At 36.6% G+C, this 27,304-nt stretch overlaps 2 protein-coding genes across 2 annotated transcripts; both read left to right on the forward strand.

Annotated features, from left to right (window-relative positions):
• The first annotated feature begins 17 nt into the window (after positions 1-17).
• On the forward strand, positions 18-27,304 carry GTF2E1 (general transcription factor IIE subunit 1). Its single transcript, XM_051985361.1, has 5 exons — positions 18-112; positions 3,717-4,196; positions 14,411-14,612; positions 19,422-19,663; positions 22,208-27,304. Exons 2-5 carry the CDS (start codon positions 3,722-3,724, stop codon positions 22,630-22,632), a joined length of 1,344 nt encoding a protein of 447 aa, XP_051841321.1. The 5' UTR covers positions 18-112; positions 3,717-3,721; the 3' UTR covers positions 22,633-27,304.
• On the forward strand, positions 16,159-19,386 carry LOC127553372 (40S ribosomal protein S29-like). The gene is given in 4 exon segments (XM_051984008.1): positions 16,159-16,214; positions 18,076-18,110; positions 18,113-18,139; positions 18,142-19,386. Coding segments are annotated over 4 exon segments (300 nt in total). The 3' UTR covers positions 18,324-19,386.

The raw sequence follows: 27,304 nt of genomic DNA on the forward strand, positions 1-27,304 counted from the left end.
GTGCGGTAGGCCCTAGACAGCGCCGGCGTCGCGCTGGTGATGTATTTTGTTGTGGACGGCCCCGGGTTCACCTGGTGAGCGTGGGGCTCCCGGCTTCTGCCGCCTGCTTCTGGTGAGTGGGGCTCTCTGAGCCCCGGTTTCTCTGCCGCACCAGGCTTTCCCTTCCTCCCCTCAACCCCCTGGTGCTTCTTACATCTTAGTCCTCTCTCCCTGCCGCCGGACTTATTCCCCAGGCGCCTGTTCCCCTTCGGGCCCCTTCTCATCCACAGCGTGCCCTGGGGCCTCAGGGCCTGATCCGGGAGGGAACCTCAGGTCTCCTGTAGGCGAGTGTATTAAGGGCCTACTAGGAGGCAGGCTTTGTAGGAAGCGCTGGTCATGCTCCCTCCGCTAACATGAGGAAACTGAGGCTCCCGAGGAGAAGGTTGCCTTGGCAGGGTCTCACCAAAATCGGCCTCCAAGCCCCGAGTTCTGGGGGCTTCCAGTTCTGACTGGGCCGCGTGGTCCTTAATAATGTGGAAAGAGAGGAGGGTAAAGAAGCCCCCTAGGGTGGGGATGGGGGGCTTGGTTTAGCCCTCAGTCATTCGAAAAAGTTGGACCAGGTCAAGTTTTAGTGAATTCCACACCACGAAGCATGAAATTGGACTGTTAACTCCCCAGGGACCTGTTTGGGGCCTTTCTTATCCCCAGCTTAGCCCATTCCTGTCCCATTGAGTGGGCCTAATAAATACTCGTTAAACTGACATTATTGAAGGATTAGGTCGATAATTTATTAAACACCTAAAGTGTTTAATGCTGAAGTAAAAGAAGACCCCTGCCCTCAAAGAGCTCTTATCCAATGGGAGCAGGGAGTAAACAGCTATGTACAAGCACGATAGAGACGGGATAAATTGGGAGTGGTCTCTAGGAAGAACCCAGACTAAGGCGGCCTGGGAAAGCCTCTTTCTTGCAGAAGGTGGGATTTGAGCAGAGATTGTAGGAGACCACTTTATCTAGGAATCAGCTGGAAGGGAGTGTTCTAGGCTAGAGGGCATACAATGAAAACACTCGTAGGTAGGTGAGGCCATCATTCCTTGAGGTCATGGGATGAGTAAGTTTAATGAACCCTGGTACTCAGTAGGTGCCTTAGTGCTTACAGTGCTAGATTCTGGATGCTGTGAGAAAGAGGGAATTCATAGGATAACGCAGATTAGAAAGATCTTTGATTAGATAAAGCTTTTATATTTTTTAAGGGTTTTTGTTTGTTTTGTTTTTTATGCAATAGGGGTTAAGTGACTTGCCCACTCTCACACTACTGTAAAGGTGTGAGGCCACATTTGAATTTGGGTCCTCCTGACTTCCGTGCTCTATCTACTGCACCACCTAGCTGCCTCTTAAAGTGCTTACAATATTCCAGGCCTTAGAGGATATCTAGACCTTTATTTCACAGATGACTTGCCCAGGGACACACAGCTATGTGAGTATCTGAGCTGGGATTTGAACCCAGCTTTTCAGGCTAGTGATATAGCTACTACTTCATAGGAATGTACTATTTTCACCTAATTGTCACAAACAGTAATGGAAATAAGGTAAACTTTTAATAATCCATTGGCGTGAAAATAATATGCTTGAGAATTAGTTGACTTTAAAAAAAAAAACTCTTTTACTCATGTCCATCTGTGTTGCCACTTGGGGGGGGGGGGAAGAGGGGAGAGAGGAATGGGCAGAAGAGACTCACTTGTGCTGAGCTGTGAAATATTAGCCTACATTTAGACAGAAGTGAAGAGACATTGTAGATGAAGAGAACCTATGAGCCAGAGCAGGGAATTGGGAGAAAGTATTTAGAATGTGAAGTTTTAACTTGTTAATGTATTGTAAAGTAGTGTTGCAATTGAGATAACACACTGTGAATTATCCCCTCACCTTCCTCGACAGCTCTGCTAACTCACTCTCAGTGATGAGACAGATTTCCAGAAAAGAGTTAACTATGTACTTCTTCCCCCAGGATTTCACAGAGGAATGGTTAGGGGTGGATTTTCTAATCCCCTGCAAGGGTATTCCCCAATAATTCTAGGCTCAGTTCAAGTTGTAGCTCTTCCATAAGATCTTTATTGATTGCTATAGGACTCAATGAGCACCCTTTCTTATTAATTCCCCTACAGTTTATGCCACATAATTTAGCTCTAAATTATCTCTTGTCTTGTTTTGTTTATGAGTGTAGTATGATGAAATGAGTACTAGCTTTGATTATGTTAAAAAGCATAAACTTATTCAGGTTTTATGAGCAGGAGGATCATGTTAGCTGTGCAAAAATTATATTCCTTAGTACATGTGTAGATTATGTTCTTCAATTTTTTGTAGATGTGGAAAAGTAGATATAAGTTGAATTTATTCTTCAGTGACCTCAAAATTGTGTTGCCAATAGCCACAGACTCCTTGGGGCAGGGTGTGTGTGGGGGGGTTTCCTTGGTCTAGACTAGCTGTTCTCATCTGGTTTCTTCAATACTATTTCTGTTTGTTCATGTAACACTTCAGGGACTGTAATGTTTAGAGTCCAAGCTCTACTCCCATTTGTAGTGAAAAGCATTTGTTATGAGAATTTTTTTTTAATGTCTTTTCCTATTTTCCTCACTCTAGTTTCATCCTTAAATATTCTGAGTAATTTTGCTTATTTGGGTCTCTTTCCAAGCTTTCTATAAACTTAGTTTGTATTTACTATGTCTTATGTTTTTAGAAGATTATATTATTCTTCCCAGTTCACTAAGATATTATAAAGTGATTTTTTTCCTGGCTAGCATTTCTTTCTACTAGGCAAGGAAATTAAATTTTTGATAATTGAGGCAATCTCTAGGCTCTTTTGGTTTCTGTGATCATAACAATTGGTTTATATCCGATATCAGTTCAATATTCAATGTCAGTAGTTTCCTTAAATAGATCAGGTTGGAGTTGTATTAATTGAATCCTACTTATTTTTGTTCTAGTTTGGGATTAATTTTGATCTATAGACTATAACAGGTGGATAGTCTGAATGTATTAACAATAATAGCTTAACTTCTAGATAGTATTTGAAGGTTTGTAGAATGCTTTATATATCTTATTTGTGAGGTATATAGTTATTCCCATATTACAGATTAGGAGTTTTAGGCCAAGGGATTTACCCAGAGTCACATAGCTAATATATTGTTTGAAATAGGATTTGAACTCTGGTCTTCTAGACTACATCGTGCTTCTAGATAGTAGATTGAAAAATGTCTCACCAGTAATAAGTCATTTTATATTTCCTAAAACATAGTCCACTTTTCATTTTTTTGAGGGGGAGGAGGGAAATGAAACTCTCCTACTCTAATTTAAAAACCTTTGTTCTTTCTCCTTTTCTTCTACACCCAGACTTGCATTGAAGTTATCAGGTTTAAAATGAATATTTTAATATATATATTATATATTATAATAGTATATAGTTTTTTCAGAGGCACTTGTCAAGGCCTTCGTGGGATTTCTTTCGTATTCTTTGCTGCAGATGTTAATTCCACAATTATTTTAATGGTGGTCCTTTCACAAATTCTGTTTCTGAGCAGTGCAGTGTGAGATGACTAAAAGATATTTTTTATTTAATGCCTTTGAACATATGTTTAATTGCCACCTTCATTTCTTTTATATGCAATAGATCAACAATTGATTATTTCCAGATTTAAGCCAATTAAATTCTTAAGCATAGATTAATTTTTTTTTTCTTAATACAGGATATATGAAAAGTGCTGGCTTTCCGCATAAAATGACTGACCCAGATGTCCTTACAGAGGTTCCAGCATCTTTGAAAAGACTTGCTAAATATGTGGTACGGGGCTTTTATGGCATTGAACATGCTCTGGCCTTAGACATCCTGATCCGAAATCCCTGTGTGAAGGAAGAAGACATGTTGGAGCTGCTGAAGTTTGATCGAAAACAACTCCGATCAGTTCTGAACAACTTGAAGGGTGACAAGTTCATTAAGTGCAGAATGAGAGTAGAGACTGCTGCAGATGGCAAGACTACTCGCCATAATTACTACTTTATAAATTACCGTCTTTTGGTTAACGTGGTAAAATATAAGCTAGACCACATGAGAAGGAGGATTGAAACTGATGAAAGAGATTCCACTAATCGGGCTTCTTTCAAATGTCCCACTTGCTATAGTACTTTTACAGACTTAGAAGCCAATCAGCTTTTTGATCTTGGGACAGGTAAGATTGTGTCTATTACATAAATTTTCTTCTCAAGTCATCATGTTTTATAATGGAAGGTAGTTATTTTTAGGGGAAAAAATATACCCCATTTTCCAGAACACAGAATCATGTTTCTTTCTCTTACCTTTATCTTCCAGCTTTTGCCACTGTGTGCCCCTTCCCTCCCCATATATACATACTCATATATTTAAATTGCTGTCTCTCATCATACTCCAGTTTAAATCTTTTGTACATGTGCTTGAAAATATAAATGTCAGGATGTGTAAATGTAGGTCTGTTGGACTTTTTCCTTGTTGGTCTAGCCCTTTTTGGAGCCAGAGAGTATAGTTCAACTGAAAGCTACAGAAACTGGATCTTCCTTTTTCTGTATCTATCTGCCTTTAGTCCTTTTCAGGGACACCGTTTATCCAGATACAGGGTTATTTTACTCTAATACTAGCAACTAAAGCCCCACTTAAAGAATTGAATAAGGCTCTGAAGTCCAGGTACTTAATGAGAGATTGGGAAGGAGGGGGAGGGGAGGGGAGTTGTACACTACTGTGAGAGAGCCTCTAGATAAAATCCTTTGTTTAACAATGTTAGAGGGGAAAAGACATCAAAAATGTCTTGGGTACAAGTCACACCAAGAGGGGAACTTCATGCTTTCCACTTAATCATGAGAGGGAAATACTCCATGAAATTGGAAAATACTGTTCTTCCATCCTAAGATAAATGGGGAGACACAGTTCATTTTTCATATAGAGGATGGCTGAAGTAACAAAATTCTGTAGGAATGGCTTCATCTTCATATTTTATTATTATTCATATATTATCATGGCCAATGGAGCTTTGATCTTGTTTTTTCAATAAAGGTATTTTTCATAAATTTCTAAGTATCTGAAAACAGTAGAATTAACTATATATTAACTGTAAGAGTTAGGAAACTAGGAGATGAGTAATAAAAAACTCCTTAAAATCGTTTGGATTTCAGAACATTCACCACTTCTGCAGGGAGCCATTACCATGGTCTTTTAAGATTCTTGTCTTGAGCCTTTATTTATTTATTTAATCTTTGTTATAGGACATTCCTGGTGTAGAAACTTATAGTTTTAGAAGGTTGTCTGAGAAATTCAGGGATTTATTTACTTTACTGACTGGTAAGTCAGAAACAGGACTTTAACCAATGTCTTTGTAACTTCAAAGCCCCCCTCACCTCCCTCCATCTGTGTTGCTTTCTCCTTGGCTCCTTGGTAAAGGTAAATGAACAAGTTTTACTTTTAGGATATGAAAATGCTACTTTTTATCTAGACTATATACAAAAACCTTTAATAGAGAATTTATCCTTCCACAGTGAAGATGTGCAGAAATCTGAATTTAAAACCAGTAAGTTAAGGTAATAATAGGATTATTTGTTTCCTTTTGTACTCCCATAAGTACATTTTGAATTGATTTATATAAAACTTGCTTAGTATCACAGCTATTGCATAAATTGAGATGTAGCTGTACACTATATTTAACGTACTTTTAATATAGTTGTATCCAGTTTTAGTCTCTCTCTATAAGAATATACAAACTAGAAAATCAGAAAAGAGCAATAAAAATGATAGTTTGTGAAATGTGCCTTTGGGATAAAGAATGAAAAGATTTGGATTTGTTTAAACCAAATTAAGGCTAAGTGATGTCTTAATTATTATTTTCAGCTTCATATATACATATATACTCTTGTATGTGTGTCTGTGTATAGATATACATGTGAAATATTGTAATTGAGATTATTGATTAGTGTTTTTAGAGGACCAAATAAAAGGAAATAGAATAGTAGACACTGGATGATTTGATTTAAATTGTAAATCAGATGTAATTTCAGTCATTATTAATCCATAATTATTTAATCATTTGCTTTTTTGACAGAATATGACTGTGTTTAAGAATAAAGATGTAAGTTTCAGTTTTGGAAATTTAATCATTTTAAACCATTGATGGGAGAGTTCCTCCCTTAAGATAAATTTTATTCTGTGCTGTACCTGAAAACAACTATTAGTTGAAGCATATACTTATTAAATCATTTAGATAAAAGCAGTGCCAATATTAATGGGTAAGTTGGGAAAATTTAGGATCTAAACTTTTAGACAAAATTAAGAGTCCGTGAGACAAAGCATTATATCTTTTCTAAACTATAGCTCTCAGAATCTAGTATAGTGCTCTCTGAATACATTAGAAGCATAAATAAAACAATACATCCTTGTTCTTTTTCTTTTAATAAGATGTATGATTTAATAATATTATGCTCTTTAACTTTTTTTATCATGAGTGGATTTTTGTTGGTTTTTAAAATTAAAGTAGTGTTTAAAACCAGGTGTACATAAGAAATTGACTAGTAGGATATGTAGTACCTTGTTGATAGACAGGAAAAGAAAAACAGGTGCTGTCTTGTTTTCCCCAGTTCCTAAATTCTTAATCCAAATTTAGAATAATTTTGTCCAAAGGAAGAAAAAAAAAAAGCTTTTCTATATATGAAGATTCTACCATTATCAAAAGCTGAACTGCCATTTTGTTGGCATTTGGATCCCATTTATTTAAATACCTTTTAATTATTGGTATGTGTGTCAAGTGAGGAAACATTTAAAATGTTTTCTATGTATAGACACTGAAAATACAGAAAAAGGCAAAAAATTTCCTTTTCTCAAATAGTTTACAGTCTTATCGGGGAGATAACATTCAAACAACTCTGTACAAATGACATGTATACACTGTAAATTGGAAGTAACCTCAGAGAGAAGCTACTGAGATTGAGGACAGGCAAACACTTTGTAGAAAGTGGGACTTTGGCTGAGATTTCAAGGAAGCCAGGAAATAGAGATGAGGACAGAGAAGATTCTAGGCATGGGGGACAGCTGGTAAAAATGCCCAGAATTCAGAGATGGGAGACAGATCATTGGGTACATGGAAGAGTATAAGACAGAAGACTAGAAAGCTGGAAAGGGGCCAGGTTTGAAGGGTGTTAAAAGGCAAACAGAGACTTTTATATTTAATCCTGAAGACATTAGAGCACCTGAAGTTTGTGAACTTCTGGCTCACTTTCTATATAGTTTTGGAGTGGAAAAAGTCACTTTTGTCATTTCTTATTAGGCTTCTTGTTATTTCTTTGGTTTTGTGCCAGTTCTAGGTTTTTGCCTATCTAGGTATATAGTTAAATGATCCTCCTCTGTTTAAATAGCTATCTTGGCTAGAAGTCTGCTGTAGTTCACTTTTTAAAAGAATTTAAACTTAAAAACAGATTTGTACTCTTAATTACAATAGTAATTATTAAATTAACAATTAAAATGTTTTTATTTTTATTCTATTTTTTGCTGGCTTTTTGCATTTTGGTCAAGTCAGATATACAGTTGTGATTCAGAAATGATTTTAACATCAATAACTAGTTAGTTCTTGTTTAAAGTATAGGTTTTTTTTTTCTTTTTGAGATTAAATTTAGTGTTCATTATGCCTGACATCTTCTAACTATTCTTGAAGAAAGTAGTCATAAGTATTGTTTCATGAAGTAGTTTATGATATATTAGCCTGGACCTTGAGGTTTCCAGATGGCATGTAAACTGAAATTTTAACTCTTTACTTTCTTGATTATAAGCGATATCTTCCAACATATTCTTAACCATTCTCCCCACCCTTCACAGCAGAGCCACTGTTATTGAAGTGTACTGATTTAATTTAGAGTTTTATCAATTTTTTTCATTGAATTAACCTCCTTGTCCTCTCCAGCAGATGTTGGTTTATAAGCCACAGTTATCCATATTATCTTATGCTCATTATGAGCACTGTAACCTGAGGTAGCCAGGTGCTCCATGTTGTTATTACCATGCAACACATGATAAAAACAAAGCTTACTAACTCCATACAACTCTTGAGGAGAATGTACAAAGCCATCCCATGATTTCTCTGTATCTTCCTTGTATGTTGTGGATTTTACTTGGAGTGAGGAAGCTAACTTTTAAGATGATTTATTTACTCTAGTAGAATTTTTTTAATAGAATATTTCAATGTTTGAGGTTGAAATTAAGTTGTTCTTGAAGGTTACAGGTGACTTCTTAATTACAAAATTCAAAAATTCTTCATTTTTTTCCCCTAGCATTTGACTGAGGATCTATTCCTTTTGGATAATCTCTCTTCCCTTTTTTCATAACTCTTTCTTAATTCTGCATGATGACTGCTCAGTCTTCTTTGCTATTTCTATCCTCCAAAGCATTGTCCTCACTCTCAATATTCCCTTCCTTAGCAATCTCATCCTTTTCTGGGGATTCAGCATTTGCTTCTATGTAGATGACTCCAGCCTTTCCAAAAGCTCTTTTCTGTAATTCTATTTCTATATCTTCAACTGCCTGTTAGATAAATCCATCAGAATTTTAAACTATAAATATGTTGAATATAAATATTCACTCCCAGACTCTCCCAAATTTACTCACTTTCCTTATTTCTTTCGATGGTACCCTCACACTCCATTCCACAAGTCTTAGAGTCATCTTTCATGGTTTGCCACTTATTGGAAGTATTCAATAAAGGATTCAGGCACTAGTCAGATTGTGATTATTTGAGGTTTTTTTCCATCTCTGGAACACTGCAAGATTTTGAAAGGGGAAATTACAGGGAGAGATGATCAAAGAACCTAAGTGGTCATTAGACCCATAGGTAGAGGAAAAGAAGAGATTGCAAAGGTCAGTTAGAAGGACAGTTGAATATCACAATTCAAGACATTTTCAAGAAGAATCATGGGATTTAGTGTTGGAACAATTCTTTAGAGATAATCTTGTTTAGCTACTTTGTTTATAGATACAGAAATCAAGACACAAAGCAGTTAAATTATTCAGAAATCCAGAATTTAAACTCATGGAATGGTCAGCATTGAATCACTACTAAAAGTCTCCTGGATTTGGTAATTATAAGGTCATTATTTTATTAAATTGGATTTGGAGTAAGGGTTGGATAAGGAAGGGATCTGAAACCAAAAAATTGTCTTACTTATTAAAGCCTAAAACTTCATTTTTCATGAATTATGTTGATTATAAATGAAAATCAATATATTGAGTTCATTCTGGACTTGTAATATCAAAGATGAATTAGTAGTTTTGTACCCTATGATGAATACTATAGAAACTCAGTCATTCTTCTACAGCTGCTAAATATATTTGTTGCCAGTTGAGAACACTAACATGCTAATGGAATATCTTATTTATATGCTCTATGTAAATATTAAAGGTTAGAAGATAAAGAGAAAAGATTTATTTTTGCCATTTCCATCTTACTCTTATCTTTCATTCATTTAAAAACTACTTTTAAAACTTCCTCAGTAGGGTTTAAGCCTTGCATGAGAAAAATACTTCAGAGTAGTAAAGAGTAGGTAACAGGCTTGAATTGGATAGCACCTAATCTTCTGAGTAAAGTTGGTACAGGTTCTAAATTTTGAGTCCAAGCAAATATAGGCCAAAACCTAGCCTGCCCAGGTAATGGGACTTGTCAAGACCACCAAGAAAGAGTAGGCCGAGTTAAAGTAAAGTTAGATGCAGGGAGTAGCTCACTTAAATGCATTCTCAAAACTTTGGCCTTTCATGATAATAGGGCACATTCCTAGATTTAAGTAACCTAATAACTGAGATGCATTGATAAGATTCTGAACTTGGACACTATTCAAAAGAGAATAAAGATAAGGCTAACTGCTCTATGATAGTGGAGTAGTAATAAAGTCTGACTTTAAAATTAAAAAAAAAATGGATATATTACTGTCTGTTGAGTGATGAGACCCACACTGTCAAGGTCTGATAGTTCACTAGAAAACATTGTGCAAGCAAATTGTACAACCAGTTGAATAAATAATGAAAGCAAAGACATCATATAGTCATTTCTGTTAGTTGGAAATTTTAGATAGATCACATAAATGAATTCCACAGATAACCTTGAAGTGAGTAATTTTTGACACAGTTTCTGTCACAGGTCAGTTTTCTTTGCCTTTAATTTATTCTGTCCATTTGCTGAAGATTTGCTAAATGCCTAGTTACTCCTTGAGATTTTCACAAATGGGTAATTAAACCAAAAAATTTTGAGGAATTATTGATCCTTTAGTGTAGGAGTTGGCATACTGTCTTGTGGGCCAAATCTGGTCCACCACCTGTTTTTGTCTCAAAGACCGTACCAAAAAAAAAAGCCAGGCAGTGGGTTGGATTTGCCCTGTGGGACATAGTTTGCTGGCCTCTGCTCTAGAAGCAATATGAAGAAATCCTGTTTAAACCAGCCAAGATGGTGAAGAAGGGAGAAGAGAGGCAGCTTAGCTCCTCCCAAAGAAGCTCTTTCTCAGTACTAGACTAAGTAAAAATCAAAAAAAGAGAAATCTCAGTGAGTTATTTTTTCTGCAGAGGATCACAGATTGGATTCACAAGCAAATAGCAAATTCAGCAACTGTGAAACTGGAGTGGGCCAGGATTCCTTTCGTCTCTTTCTCTTCCCTCCACATCCCCTAACAGAACAATGCCATGGATCTATTGCTCTTATGTTCAGCTGCAGAAAAAGATCATACAAAACCCTTAAAATCTCTCCAGAAGCATACAGAGCTTAACTCCAACATAGAGTCCCAATCCTGGAAGATGAATAAACAAACAAATACAATTATTATGATGACAGGAATACTCAAGATACCAACCTAGAAGGAAATAATTAAAAAAAACATCCACTGGCATTGCCTTGAAGAAAATTATAGCTTGTCCAAAAAAGTAATTATGATGTTAGAATGAAATGAGATACCTGGAAGAAAGAGTTCAGAGGAAAACAAGCGCAATGGAGGAGAATTTGAAAAGAGAATTAGCAGCTTAGCACAGAGATACAAAACAATACCCAAATAACAGATTCCGTGCAAATTAGAATGGGCCAAACAAAAGTTTATGACTTAATGAGATGACATAAAATATTAAAACAGAGTCAAATAATTGGAGGAAAAAAAAGCAAAAAAAAAATCAGCTATCTTATATTAAAAAAAAAAAAAACTGATCTCAAGAACAAATAAAAGGAGTGATAACTTAAGAATCATTAGACTACCTAGTAAGTGGCCCTAAAAAGAGAGAGCCTTGGTATCATTTTTCAGTAAATCATGAAAGAAAACTGCCCAAACATATATGGAACCAAAAGACAAAGTAAAAGGGATTCACTGATCATCACTTGAAGACAATGAAAAATTTCCAGGAATATAATAACCAAGTTACAGAAATTACAGATCAAAGAGAAAAATATGCAGTCAATCAGAAGACTTTCAGTACCAGTGAACCATAGCCGTGATGATATAAGCTTCAGTAGTTCCCACTATGGGGTAGCAGAAAGTATGGAATGTAGTCCAAAAGATATATAGACCTGTAACCCAGAATATGTTCATCTCACACCTATCAAATGAACATAAATTGACAGATTAGAAGATTGCCAGAAAATAGTTGCAAAATTGCCAAAAAATGCATTGATAGCATATAACTTTGGTTTGCTGTGAATTGGTAAATTATTTTGGAGAGCAATTGGAAACTATTCCCCAAAAAGTACTTATACCCTTTGATCCAACACTCATTATTTGAACCACCTTCAAAGCAATGAAAGAGAAAGGAAAAGGTCATGTGTATGTTTTTAAATTCTTTTATATTATAGGAAATGATTTTAAAAAATGATAAATGATAAAAAAGAAAAGAAAAACATGCATACAGGAGATTTGTTTGAATTGTGTCAGTAAAATGAGAAGAACTAAGAGAATGATTTATTGATAAGAATAGAAAAGTATTTATATAGTGCTTTAAGGGTTTCAAAATACAATACCTCGTTTAGCCTCACAACAATCTCGGGTTGATGTTGTTATCTTCATTTTACAGTTGAGGAAACTGAGACAGATGAGATTAAGATTGCACTTTTGAAACAGGCAAAATGATAATATCTTCATTTTACTAATGAGAAAACGAAGTTCAGGGAAATTCCAAGGTTATAGAGCCAGATTAGAACTTAACTCTTAAATTCTTATTCCACTATCATATACTACTTAGTTGAATGTTTTGATAAGTGCAAATGTATTTTGCAGATGATCAAGACTCAGCGTGATAGAAGTCAATTATCGAAGGTATCAATTGGGGAGCTTGTTTTTGAAATGTGATTTAAAAGGATGGATTTTAATAAGAAAAGAAAAAACAGCAAATCATTTCAGGAGGGGATGAACAAAAGACAGTGGGATAACTATGTTGGATGGAGAGAATGGGCATTTGGCAGTTACAACCACTAATTTTAATGTAGTAGAGTAGTAGAGTAGGTTGTATTATAGAGATCGTTGGATTTGAGCTTAATCTTATTTATAAACTACCAAGTGGGCTTTTGAGTAGAGGAGTGATATTTGTAAGCAATACTTTAGGAGAATTAGTTTTATGACTGTGAGGAAGATGGATGGGAGTGGAAAAAGACTGGAGCTAGGCTGGTAATAATGTGGGCCAGTACAAGTTATGGTGCTATAGTAGAAAATGGCTATAGATAATAGGATGTGATGGCAGATTGTGTCTAAGGGATGAAGAATTGGGATGACCTGAAGTGGGAGACTGAGTATGAAAAGATGTTTAAGATAGATTTCATAATAGTCTTATTATATAGAATAATTTAGCCATTTTTTTAATTATAAAAAGTCCATGAAATTGATAGTTTTATACTTAGTAGAGTGTCCTCTTTTAGAGTCTGTTATCTTAGTTCTTTTCACTTATTTATTTCAGTTGCAAGGGTCAAATGAATTTCACTGAACTGTATGGAGTAAAACTTGATAATTTCTAGTAGTTTTCTCCAACCTGCATGTAAATGGGGATTTTTATGTTGTTAAAAGGAAAAGGTAGATTGTAAAGCTAATGTATTTCATTCTCTTATCAGTTAAAGTACTGGCTTAGACATTAGCAATTCTAAGTTTATAGTGAATAGAATTAGAGTTGAGAGAAACCAAAATTTAATTCAATCCATTCATTATACAGTTGAAGAAACTGAAGGGCAGAGATTTGAAATGAATTGTCCCTTGTTGTACAAAATTTAGCATTAGAGTCCAGACTTAAACCTGGATTTCAGTCATTTTATTCCGAATCTAGCCTTTCCCTTCATTGTATGACAATTCTTCTTTTCCCTATTTAAATACAGTTTGCATCAGAACCTAAAGCCAGGACAATAATTAATCACTGTATCTGAGGCTCTTGGGCAGCCTCCCTGGTGAGGCTGTGTTAATGATTTTTTTTACTACTTCTTCCATATGTGGTCACTACCATTCTCCAAGCACTCTGAAACTGTGGTAACTTATGACCTTCTGGTTTCCTCTGCAAACAATATAAATGTGTGGTGGTGGTGGTGGTGATATTCCTTTCAAAGAGCCAGATGTTTGACACATTTAGATAAAATTTTATTGAATTCATTCATTGGAACGTCCTTATTGATAAAGTGAACAGAATGATGCAGCGTTGACCTCTTACTATATCACAAAAATATAAGATTTGAGTATGTGTGCTTATAAAATTATTTTTTAATTAAGGTTAGAGAATTAGGTTTAAAGAATATATTGGAATTTCAATAAAATACTACAATGGGCAGAAAAAAATAACAAATGAAGAAAATTGGTTTCAGACTTCCTAAGAGTATAAGGAAACAGTTGTGTACTTAACTTTGATCCTATACTGTGAACCAGAAGAGTACTTCTTAAGAAATAACTACCATATTCTGACTTGAATTTTCTGATTCCCTATATATGCATGATGTATCTTATTCATTTGAAAGTTTGAAGAGAGGGCATTGTCTTGGTCTAATTAATCTTTGTTATCTCATCCAAAACCTCCCTATCACAATACTCTGTACATGGTAAATACTAATGAGGTTAACATGTCAAGGAGCTTGTGTTAACACTTCTATTAAAAATAGACAACGTAAGTGGAAAGGCCTTAAAGATAAGAAAAAAAAAATGTAGTAGTATCCTAGAAAAGTATTTTCCACATTCCAGTGAGATTTATGTGTAGTTGCATAATTGATATTTCTTTGTGTGGTTAAATACTACCTGTGGAATGAATGTCTGGAAAGGAAGGTACACTGGGGGTGGAATTTGGTTTTGAGTTTAAAATGAACCCAAATATTTGCTTCTTTTTGAAAATGTTACCACAGAGAGAGTGATTGGGTGGCTCTGGTTCACTAATCATAAGCTTTTGTTGTCTGTGTAGGAATTTTCCGTTGTACCTTTTGTGAAGCAGAAGTGGAGGAGGATGAGTCAGCAATGCCCAAAAAAGATGCTCGAACAGTTGTGGCAAGGTTTAACGAACAGATCGAGCCCATTTATGCCCTGCTACGAGAGACTGAGGATGTTAACTTGGCCTATGAAATCCTTGAGCCAGAACCCACGGAAATCCCAGCCTTAAAACAAAGGTGGGTTATGAGGACTTATGCCCTTACCAAAGGTACTTTCATGTCTGTCTTCAGTGTTTGGACTTCTGCACCTCTAAGAGACTGTCCTTCAGGGATTAGCTGGCTGATAATCTGGAAAATCTGTTATCTTCTCAAAGTAGGCAAAGTCATTTGAAGCGCCCAAGGAAAAGTAGAGACAAAGAATTAGTTATCACTGACAATAGGGTTAAGGATGGGAAGGAAGACCTAGCAGAGAGCTGATTTGACTTGGAGACTAAGGGAGATGGTGTGGAACCAGAAGGCCAGTGATCTCTTATCTGCCAACCTCTCTGTAGCATCTGACATTGTTGGTCTTCTTTGCTGTCATTATATTGAAAAAACAGGAGTTAGAAATGGAAAGATGGCAGGTTGTAGTCTTAGAGGAAAATTCCTTTTCACAGAGGTATCGCTGATTGTGGCAGAGTGTGGCCATGTTTGTGGGTGGGCAAATTCTAGGAAAAAATGAGGGACATTGTGGTAGGACAATTTGAGGAATGGGATCATTGTGTGTGATAGTCATAAAGAAGGATTCTGAGTGATGTCTGGGAAGCTGCATGATTTCCATGGGAAGAGCATATTGTAAGCTTCCAAGGAGGTGAGGTCATTAAGCAGTATCCTCAGAATGGTGTTGGAGTTGCTGCACAGGGATTTAAGAATTGCTGATGGCCCTGTGGCTCAGGTGGAGCTTGAGGAATCAATTTCCCTTAGAAGAAAGCTTCAAAAGAAGTAATATCAGTTAAATTCCTGAAGGGGGGTGAGGGTGCCTTTGTTGAAAAGCTCCAGGATATGAGGAGAGAGGATGGGGGAGGGGAAGTTGTGTATTACTTGGTGAGATTGCAAAGGACCTGGGAGAGCCCCATGTCACCCTCCTCCTAAATCCTAATGCCTCCACCTTTTCTTACTTGTTTAAGGTATCACTTGCGTCTTTTCTCAGCCTTGGCCCAGTTCCCTCCACACAGTACTTTATTCTTGAACCTTTTCTCTTTTTGTCCACTGACAATTTATCCCTCCCCAGACCTGAGGTCTAGATTATTTCTATCACACTGCCTTTGCTGCTGTCTATGGCATTCCAGTTCAACTTCAGAGAGCACAACTCCATTGGGCTGGCCACATTGTTTGAATACCAAATATATGCTTGCTAAAAAGATTATTTTATGGAGAACTCATACAGAGCAAGTGCTCACAAGGTGGTCAGAAGAGGTGATACAAGGATGCTCTCAAGGTATCGCTTATGAACTTTAGAATTGATAATTTAACATGGGAGACACTGAAACAGACATGCCACATAGTGTGCCCTCATCAGAGAAGGTGCTATGTGTGCCCTTTGAACAAAGTAGAAGTGATTGAGTTCAGAAGAAACGTGAGAAGTGCAATGTTATAGAAGCCAGCCCAAATGTTCAGAAAGATTATTTGTGTCTGACCTCTGGCAGAGCATTCTGAGCTCCTGTTGGTCTGCTCAGCTGCAGTCAGACACACTGTAACTCGACTCTAATGATGTCATTTTGGCCCTCTTCAAGAACAAAGGACAATGACCAATGTGCTGTCGAATACTGTTGGTGGTAGTGTTACAACTGTGCTGGCAGGGTAGTTATAAATTCGTTGCTGTCTTCAACTAGGTCTTCACTACAGTAAGGAAATCTTTTTATTCCTCCCCAGTTTATTCCCTGTCTCTCTCCTTACCGAATTTATTCCAAGTATTCTTTTCTTTCTTTAAATCACCCACACTATTTCTGCTCTTTTAACTGAAGACTTCACCTCTTCATTTACTGAGAAAATTGAAGCCTTTTAATTCCAGGAATTATCTCCTTCTCTCCTTTTCTTTATCTTGTTTTTTTCTTTCTCTCCTTTTCCTTAGGCTCAAATAATGAGATAGCTCTTCTTGTCAAGGCAGATTCCTCCATATATGATAGCGATCCCGTATCCCATCTTTTCCAGTAGATTTCCCCTTTGAGGCATTCTCTTTGTAAACCTCACCTTTGATCTCTTCTCAACTGATTTCTTCCCACTGCTCTCAACATGCTCAAGGAGAGTTTCTATTCCTGAGAAACTTACATTCTAATGGTAGAGAATGGAAGGCACCTTCTCTGATGAGGGCACACTGTGTAGCATGTCTGTGCCAGTGTCTAGAACACGTAACACGTTAGAGAAATGTTGACAAGGTATAGCAGACAATATTGGGCATGGAGGTATGAGTGAGGAGGTCAGGAAGGTATTAAGGATGTAAATCTGGGATGTTAGGCAGAGGGGTTGGTATTGGGATGCATGGGATAGAAAATAGGGAGTTATGTTCTGATCATATTGAGTTAGAGATGTGTTTGAGACATCCAATTTGAAATATCCATTTAGCAGTTGTTGATGCATGACTGAAATTCAGTAGAAAGACTAGGGCTAAAAACACAGGTGTAGCAATTATCTGTATAGAGATAATTATTGAACCCATAGGAGCTGATGGACTCAAAATGAAGAAGTGTAGAACAAAAAGAGAAGAGGAGCCAGGACAGAGCTTTTCAAGGGCATCCACAGTTTTGAATGTGAAATGAGAAGGGAGAGTGAGAAGAAGCAATCAGACAAGTAGAAAGAAAATCTAAAATGATGACTGTCATCTAGACCTAGGGAGAAAGAAGAGGCAACTGTCAGAGAAGTTAAGGATGAAAACTGAGAGAAGGCCATTGGTAGATCAGTTTGTGTTGATCGATAAGATAGGAAGCCAGATCGCAGAGGATTTAAAAGGGAAAAAGTGAAGATCTCCAAGTATACATAGTTTTTTGTGTGTTTGTTTGTTTTTTTCCAAGAGCTTTAGTTGAGAAAAAGAGAGATAGGACAGAGATTAGTGAATAATCTCAGTATAACAAAGACATTAGCCCCCAAACTCCTCTTGTCTCACATATACATGAAATTCAAGGATGATAATATATGTATCTCTTTTTCTGATATTTTAAGATTTACAGAGTGCTTTACAAGTGTCATCTCATTTACAAGCACATAAGGTCACCCACACCCACACTGGAAGATTTCCATCACTCCTAATCTATCCTTCTAAATTCCTTGAATGTCAGATTAATCAGTTACTGCTCTTTACCTTAGCAAAATTCAGTGCAATAAGTATTCATTGAATAGCTATTACTTTAAGGGATTGCTAGAGTAGATGTTCATAGGAGCCTTAACAAATAGAGCAAACAAACAAACTGATAATTGAGAAAGTGAAACAAATGCAAAAGTGAGGTACAAGCTAAGTGTTAGAAGAACTTGAGGAAAAACTGTTCATAGGGCATTAGGGTATGTGTTAAGGAGCACTTCATAGAAAAATTCCATCTGAGTTTGGCTTCAAAGATGGAGAAGAGGAGAGTCGTCTCATTACATGACAGACTGAGCAAGGAAGGGTTTGAACAGAGTGAAGAAATTAATCCTTTTTAAAATACAGAGCTGTTTTGTCTCCCATTTTTAGTAATGGCACTATAGGTCACCAGCAGCTCTACTGGAACCCAGGTTTGGCCAGGGGTCTTGGTCATGCATGTCTATTCAAACTGGCATGGCCTCATCTGCAAGTACAACCTGAACATATGCCGCCAATGCTTCCAGCAGTACATAAAAGACATTGGCTTCGTTAAGTTGGACTACATATTTAGGGACCTCACTTCCATGATTACTCTGATCATTAATAACTACCATTTTGGATTCTGGACAACTAATTGAACTACCCACTTAAAGATCAGTCTTATTGTGTATACTATGCCAGTTTACATATATCATTTTAAAAAGTCATCCTCAGTTAAGATTTAAAAAAAAAAATACATTGGAGAAATTTATGGAACAACAACGTTGTAAAGATACAATAACATTTTGTTTAAAAATAGCTAGAAGGAAACAGTATGAGATGAGACAGGTAGGTAAGTTGGAGCTAAGAAGATAAGTTGTGAAGGAATTCCAACAGTAGACTCAGAAGATTATATTTTATTTCTGAGGCATTGAAAAGTTGGAAATTTTTTAAAGAGAGAGAAGTAACAGCTCTTGGCACTGGATTAAAAATATCAGTCAGCAATTTGTAAAGGATTAAACTAGATATAGATTGGAGGCATAAAGGCCATTAAGCTATTCCAGTAGTCTAAACAAGAAAAATTGAGGTCCTGAGCTAGTAAGATAGTAGTGAGGATAAATAGGAGGGCCCACATTAGGGTGAAATTGCGGGATTAGAGACATTGGGATTTGGCAACTGATTGAATATTTGACATGAGGGGAAGAGTGAAATGAACCATGACATTTAGTTAGAATCTTTTGGGCAATCACTGCAGCTCTTGAGGCATTCTGGTCAGCTTTCATGCCTCATTAAATGAACAAAGACTCTGGTTCCCTTGAGAGTATGGCCATCAACAATTTACTGAATTAAAATAGTCTGCCTCTTTAGCCTTTTTTTGTAGGGGAGGATGGAGTATTAGTGTAATAAACCTTAGGGGCAGAATTTGCTGGATTTCTAACAGTTGCCTTTTTGAGTGCTGAAAGCAATGGGGAATCAGTGGGGTGTATCTTACCCCCAGAATCCAGTAAAGAGCAATTCTCAATAGAACCTCTGAACCCTGTCTCTGACCTGCTTCACAGGCATCATCCAATAGAAAGGCTTAGAAGATTGTCATAAAAGGGCTGTAGCAGTTGACCTCCAGCCTTACAATAGATACCTAGCATCTCATTCCTGTCCCTCCCCTACTTTTCTGGCAGTGTTAATGCAGTGAGATTTTCATAGGATTTTTTTGTTTTTGTTTTTGTGTTTTTTACTTTTTTTCCTTTGGTTTTACATAGCAAGGAACGTGCTGCTGCTGCTGCCGGAGCTGCTGGCCTTGCAGGCGGACATCACCGGGAAGCATGGACTACCAAGGGTCCGTCCTATGAGGATTTGTACACTCAGAATGTAGTCATCAGCATGGAAGACCAAGATGATCTTCATCGGGCAGCAGCTGAAGGGAAACCCAACAAAGAGAGGCCCATTTGGTTGAGAGAAAGCACAGTCCAGGGAGCCTATGACTCTGAAGAAATGAAAGAAGGTAAGAGGCTATTATGTGTCTCTATCTTAGGAGCAGCTGAGGATGTTTGCCTGTACGCTTGTATGGCCTCACCATTGATGTCTTTTGCTATTGTACTTTTCAAAAAAGCAAGAGAACAAGACACATTTCAGAAAGTTTATAGCATACCTCAGAAGCAAGTAGCTGTAATAGCAAGTAGGGTTATTTACTTCTCTTTTTAAAAATATTGAAAATCCAGTTTCAGGGAGGAGACTGTACAGCCCTGGATTTGATTTGAGATTTTTTGCTTATTTGTGGGCAGCACTTAGTATCAGAAACATTTCTTTCTTGACCTGAGTCTGCTGAAGTTATTTGTCTCCCATTTATTTCTTACAGAATCCCTTATTAATGTACTTTCATAGCAATAGCTGGCACTTATATAGGGCTTTAATATTTGCAAAGTACTTTACATAAATTATTTGATCCTGATAAATACCCCAAGAGTTAAGTACTATTATCTCCCTCCTATAAATGAACTGATTGAAGCAAACAAAAGTTAGGTCACTTGCCCAGTGAGGTTGAATTGGAAATAGATCTTCCTGACTTAAGATCCAGCATTGTATCCACTGTTCCAGCAGGCGCTTTTGATCCATATCAAATGTGCAAGACAGTATAAAGCACAGTTAAAAAGAGACATCCAATAATGGTCCAATCCAGTAAAGCTTGGAAATTTCACACTATAATAATTTCCAGACAGGATACATGCTTAGTGGCAGCTAGGCTGAACTTGGACTTAGAGAGTCTTGAATTCAGATCTTCCTAGCTCTAATCCTGAGCAAATCCCTTAACTTCTCTCAGCCTCAGTTTCTTCTCCTGTAAAAGGGGATAATAGTAACTACCTCACAGTATTGTGGTAAGATTCAAATGAGGTAATATTAGAAAGCTTTGCACATCTTAAAGTGTTAAATCAATGCTAACCATCGTTATTGGTATACTTAGCATTCTGAGTGCTATAATTCAAGAATGCCAGTGACACTAATTATAAAGTTATTAGAGCTCTTTAGTTTGGGGTATTGGGGTGCCTATAAGTCTGGGATTGAGGCTAACACACATCTGTAAGGAGTCCCAGAAAAGCAGTACTGTGACTAGAGATTTCTGTACTTCTGGCAGCATTTCACTTGATTCCTGGGCTAAATGACCACTTTTGTTTATGAATAACTAGAAATCACCTCCTCCTTCCCATAATGAACTATTCTTCCTTTAAAAATATAGACAATTCCAAAGCAATCCCAATATTTGGACAGAAAATGCCATCTGCATCCAGAAAGAAAGCTATGGAGATTGAATGTAAATCACAAATGCCGTGTTCACTGCATTTTTTCCCCCCTCTCCCATGGTTTTTCCTTTTGCTCTGATTTTTCTCTCCCAACATGATTCATAAAGCAATGTGTACTAAAAATAAGTAAATAGAAGTTTTAAAAAAGAAAAGTATAGACAAAGACTGAGGGGTGGTGTCTGGGCAGAAAGTAATGATTCTTCACAGTATGACTCTCCACAATGTTCTCATTTTAGTCAGAAAAGAGTTCCCTTGACAACTACAATTGTACTTCATTCCAGCTGTCATTCCTACTGATCAGGTCAGCCTTAACATTAAGGAGCCTGAAAAATAGGACCAAATTTTAAGTTGTTGCAGTCTTCAGGGCCACATGCCCTTTAAGGAATTCCCTATTATCTAGCACCTACCAGACTACTTTCCAAAATATTGGAGTGACTAGTTAATCTGATAGATTAATCTGTGCTGATGTGACCATGAGAGAAGGCAGCCCTTTATTCAAGGCCCTCCTAAGCATTGGGTGTTTTTGACATGGGCCTGTCTCTGTCAGCCAGTCCAAAGAAGAAAATTCTGCACCAGGCAGATGAAGGCTGTGCCCTGTAGGGTTTTAGAGCACTCCGTAAATCATACTGTATAGATGGATGCTTATTTCTGGCAATATGTACAGCTGGTCCTTCTGGGGAATGTTAAAAAATTGGCACATTTGAGCAATGACCACATTTTGAAAGGAAAGAGTCATTATATGTGAGTCATTAGGCGTTAGTGGTGTTGGAAGAGCGACCTATTTTTAAGACTGCAAAAGATAAATCAAGTTCTATTGATATACATTTCATGTTTTCAGCTGTACAACTATTCACAAGCTGCCTTGGTACCAGCTTTTTCATTAAGTATTTAGATATTTATTAGTAATCTCAAAGGTAAATAATACAAGTATCTTTCCACTCAAACTTCAATTATAAGAAAAATTTTCGTTATTAATGAAGTAGAATATTTGTGAGGAAAATTCTCAAAGTGATAGGATGGTGAGGAAAGCTATGCTGTTGATGTTGCAGTTTTGGGGACCACCCTCTGTGTAGAAGCCCTGGGTGTTTTGCTGACAGTTATTATTTAGTCCCAGACCACTCTGGGGCCTTCTCTCCATTTACATTGCTGTCTCCTCTTGGAAGGCAACTTACAAATTCTAGACTCATCCTAGGGAGTGGGCTCATCAAGGACTTCTGAAGGTCCTTATTGTCTGTATTTTCTTTTTCAAGGTGGATTAGACATAGATGCATTTCAGGAAAGGGAAGAAGGCAGGACGGCCCTGGACGATAATGAGGAGGTCATGCGGGCCCTTCTCATTCACGAGAAGAAGACACCTTCAGCGGCAGTTGGTTCAGTTGGGGCAGCTGCTCCTATAACTACTGCAAATGGCAGTGACTCAGAGAGTGAGACAAGTGAATCAGAAGAAGACTCTCCACCACGTCCATCTGCGGCTGTTTCAATGTACCAAGAGGATGAGGAAGAGGAGGAGGAGTTTGAGGAGGTGGCAGATGATCCAGTTGTCATGGTAGCTGGACGTTCATTCTCTTATAGCGAAGTGAGCCAGCAACCTGAGTTAGTGGCACAAATGACTCCAGAAGAGAAAGATGTCTATATTGCAATGGGACAACGTATGTTTGAGGACCTGTTTGCATGAAACTTCTCCTGTGTCTTCCATGTTGGCCAGATCAGAGAATGTATTTTTCAAAATAATTCCCAATATTTAGTCTAAAGAAAATATTCATCTCACAAATCAGGTCAAGGGTAGGAATTTGATTTTTAGTGTGCCAAAACAGAAAAGAGGAGGATGGAAGGGAAGATGATAGAGTGAATTTTATACAAACTGAGAAAATTCATTTATCTGCCACCATAGTGTCAGTATTTCTACTTTTTTTTTTTTTTTTTTGCATTATTTCTTAACTTGCTCATATCTCTGATACCAGTATGGATTTTGGTTTTCACAGACTTGTTTGTCAAAAAGATATTATGCAGCAATTAGTTCTGATATGTAGCATGGCATTGTTTCTTAATGCAGAGTTTTAAACTTATAAAAATATGTAAAATATATATATACGCATATGTGTATATAAATATAAACTTTCCTATAGGTGCCTATAAGAGTAGTAACTTTTGTAACACTTTCTCTTACAGTTTTTAAAAATATCATTTTACAGGCCTTTGTGGACAGTAAAGATTGTGTTTCAGAATTTGACCCTATCAAAAATGATGTTTCATTTACATAGGTGAATGTTAGAATTGAAAAACTATTTTCAAAATATTTTATATCAATTAAAATTTGTTATTGCTAGTAATGTAACACCCAGGGGCAAGGGTTCAAACTGATATTTTATCTCCTTTAAAAATAAAGTTTTCTTTAAAAAATGTTTTGTTCAAGGATGAGGTCTCTATTTTCCATTATATAAACTAATATCTGCTGGGTGCTTTTCTTATTTTTATGTGTTAAGTGCTTTTCTGTTCTGGGGTGTTCCTGCAATGAAATTGCTGTTACAGAAATAACTTTCCTTTATGCTGTGATGCACCTGGAATACCTTGGCCTTTAAAGCTTGATGCTTATTAAAGTTTTCATTTTAATAATATGGTAAGCCATTGCTAACACTTGAAACTTTTTGAAACTGTCTGGTTCCCTGGAAAAGCATAACTTTTCTGTTGAAGTTTTATTTCAATCCTCTTAACCTCCTTGAATTATTATCCCATCTTGAACCCTCCTTTTATTGCCAAACTTTTCAGAACAAGAAGCAGTACAGAGCATAGCCAAAGTCTTAGTGCAATGTTATGCTTTAATTTAACAGTTTTTAAATGAGGATGTTTATATATTCCATTTAAGCTAAAGAAACTTAAAATTGTATTAAGACTTTTGAAACATTCTGTATATAGATTCAGCCTTTCATTGCCATAGTCACACTTAAATGTTAACTGCCCTTCACCCCTTACTAATAGGCTAATGTCACTAAAAATTACTTTTATTGGTGGATCTTGGACCTAGAGAACAGGTAATGAAACCTATTTCCCTCTTTAAAAAGATGAGAGTATTGGGAAGGTGGAAAGTATGTGAACTGAAGTTCAATTGGGAGAGGAGGATATATTGGGAGAATACTGGCGCAAACGAATGTTCAAAACAAAAAGAAGTGTCTCAATTGTAAAAATTTGAATGGTTTCCTGTTTATAAAGTTGGAAAAACTTATTGGTATGGTGGAGATGTGGAACTGAAGACTGAATTTAAATCTGAGTTCTTCCACTTATGTTTGGGAAACTTGAGTGAAGTCATTTTAATGCTCTTTGGGCCTCAGTTTCCTTCTAAAATGAGGGGATTGAGAAAGGAGCTTCTGAGTTGTCTTCCAGTTTTGAAGCTCAAAGATTCTTAAGCCTGATGTTCAAGACAAGCCATCACCTGTTCCTTCTCTCTCTCTGCTTACTTGCAGCTTCCATTTCCTGTCCAACTGATCTGGCTCTGAATCTTTCACACCTAATGTATCCCTATTTATTTCTCTAGTCTTCAAATACACTCACCTAGCAGTCCTTTAAGGCAAAGCTCCCATCTCTCTTTGAAGCCTTTTTTAGTTTAATCAACTCAAACCTTTTTAGCTTCTGATTGTCTAAAATGATCAGTGATCTTCAACTTTAAAGATTTTGAGCATGCACTATGTAGGATTATATATTTCATACAAACTACTGCACTGATATTGTATACTAGGAGAGTTACACCAAAGCAGTATTGCTGAAGGATGGTTAAAGATGAAAATAATCATTTTTTTAAAAATCAACATTTTTAGTTACTAACAGCATGCTTGACTTGTTAAGGGATCCTCTGGACTTTTCTTTTTGAGTTGCCATATTTTCCAGAAATACTGGACTTAAGAGTATTCAAGAAGCCCTAAATATTTCAAGAATAAAGACCCCCTACCTTTCTGCTGAGCTGACACAAATTCTTGTTTGCATCCCAAGTTGGACTCCCTATGTGTCCTTGGGTATCAAGACAAGTACCAGTCAGTCTGCATTAGCTGGGAACCTGCTTATACAGCTGGGACCCTTGTAGTAGATAGGCAGACTCTCCTATCTTCATGGTCTAGTAGTTCCCAAGGGTAAAGATTGCTGTTTTTGCCATCTTAATTATTTATAGTTTCTCCTCCCTTGACGCTCCCATTTTGGTAAAGATTTCTGTTTTTCTTCTGTTGCAGTTTCATAAATATTCAAGCTTTTGTTTGAATTGTGAACTCTTTGCACACGTTTACAATTCCACTTGCATGCTCATTTCTCTTGTAATAAACAGTTTTTCACCTAAGTTTCTTGAAGCTGTGATGGCTATTGACAGAATGCTTCATTTTCCTTTTTTTTAATCTCTCTGTGTGTCCTGGAACATGGTCAATCAACAAGCGTATATGAGTTGGGGAGACAAAAAGACAGGCCCCTGCTCTCAGAAGCTCACATTCTAAATAGGAAGGCAACGTGCAAACATCTAGGAAGGTACATATAGTGTAAGTGAGAGCTATTCTCAGAGGGATGGCGTTATAGGTGGGGGATGTAGAGGATCAAGAAATTCCTCTTGGAGTGGTATTGGACTGAGACTTCAGTGAAACCAGGAGATGGAGGTGAGGAGGGAGAACAGGGGAGAGCCAGTGAAAGACCCAGAGAGAGAAGGGAGATGGAGTGTCATTTGGCAGGAAAAACCAGAAAGGCCGGTATATTTGCATTCATAGTGAGGGGAATCTAGTGTAATAATAATGGAAATGTAGGAAGGCACCAACTTGTGAAAGCTTTGGATTCCAAATAGCATTTTATACTTTATCCTGAAAGAAAGAGGGAACTACTGGAGTTTATCCATTCTTAGAGGTCTTGAAAAAATAAAAAACTAATATAAAAAAAAATTTAAGTGAATGCTAAATATAAAAAAGGAAAGGAAAAGGAGATTCCTGAAAGAGGAAGTAAAGAAATGACAAAAGATCGGAATGAAGAATATTTGAGAAGTGGACAGTAAGTAAAACCAACCTGGTTAAAGGTGGAAGATTAGATATTAGACTTAGTGAGAATAGAATTAGGATGAAAAGTTAGTGAGGAGTCAAAATTATTTGACCCTAAGAAATACAATGAAAAATTCAGAGAAATTGGAAAAACCTGATAGACAGTAGAATGAATAGAACCAGGAAAATTATTTGCATGATAACCACAATACTGTAAAGAAAAAGAGCTTTGAAAGACTTCAGTACAGTTCAGACTCCAAAAAACTAATAAGGAAACCTACCTTTTCTCTTGGTATAATGGTATGTAATGACCATATGCCTTCAGACAGCATTTTCAGAATTCATTTATTTTACAAAATATCTCTGAAGATGAATTGATTGTTATAGATGTATGTACATACACACGTGTATTTCTTACAAAGAAGGCGTTAAGTATTTACCATGCTGCCTGACATATTGTAGGTGCTTAATAATTGCTGTTGGCTTAACATGACATGGTGGGGTGGCAATAAGTGAGTGAGAAATGATAAGAGATGGGAGGAGGGGGAAATAAAAGAGCATCAGTAAAACGATAGATAGATAGATAGATAGATAGACAGATATAGATATAGATATATATCCAGAAAAAATCGTTCAGAAGGGGACATCAACAAATGATAATTTTGTCATTTCACAAAATTTAACATAGATCTTTAAAATTATTTAACCAGTTGAACAATCCTCTTTTTTTGTTTGTATATTAGAATGTTTGTTGTTGAATTATTAAGTTCATAATTTAAAAGAATTCCATTTTTAAAAGATTAATTTATTAGATTACTTGCCATTTAGGGAAAAGGGTGGGAGAAGGGATGGAGAAAAAAATTGGAACAAAAGGTTTTGAAAAAGTGAATGTTGAAAACTATGTTTTGAAAATAAAAAGCTTTAAAAATAAAAAAATAAGATTAATTTGGTGACTCAATGAAGGAAAGAATGGAGGTAAGGGTGCTGGCCCCTTTCCTCTTCTCTCTTAACATTTTCTGCCTTGGTAATCTCATCAGTTCTCATGAACTATTGTCTCCTTTATCTATATAAGCAGCCCTGCTCTCTCCTGAGCACCAGTCTCACATCACTAATTTCCTAGTGCTTATTTCCAGTAGGACGCCCTGTAAACCTCTCCAGCTCAGCACATCTGGGACAGAACTCATTCTTTTCCTACAAAGCCGAATCTCATCACAATTTTCCCATTTTCTGTCAAGAGTACCACTATCCCATTTACTCTGGTAGACATTTTTCTTCACACATGAACTCATTCTCCCCAATCCCTAAATACTATTCATTTCAAAGCATTAATTAGTCTTTTCACTCTATTAACAC

This window comes from Antechinus flavipes, chromosome 3, assembly GCF_016432865.1.
Source record: "Antechinus flavipes isolate AdamAnt ecotype Samford, QLD, Australia chromosome 3, AdamAnt_v2, whole genome shotgun sequence".
NCBI lineage: Eukaryota > Metazoa > Chordata > Mammalia > Dasyuromorphia > Dasyuridae > Antechinus > Antechinus flavipes.

Excerpts from the sequence above, each read along its gene's own strand:
- GTF2E1 (XM_051985361.1), top strand. The coding sequence starts at position 3,722 with ATGAAAAGTGCTGGCTTTCCGCATAAAATGACTGACCCAGATGTCCTT. Across the intron at positions 4,197-14,410 it reads GCTTTTTGATCTTGGGACAG|GAATTTTCCGTTGTACCTTT; the intron begins GTAAGATTGTGT and ends TTGTCTGTGTAG. Across the intron at positions 14,613-19,421 it reads ATCCCAGCCTTAAAACAAAG|CAAGGAACGTGCTGCTGCTG; the intron begins GTGGGTTATGAG and ends GGTTTTACATAG.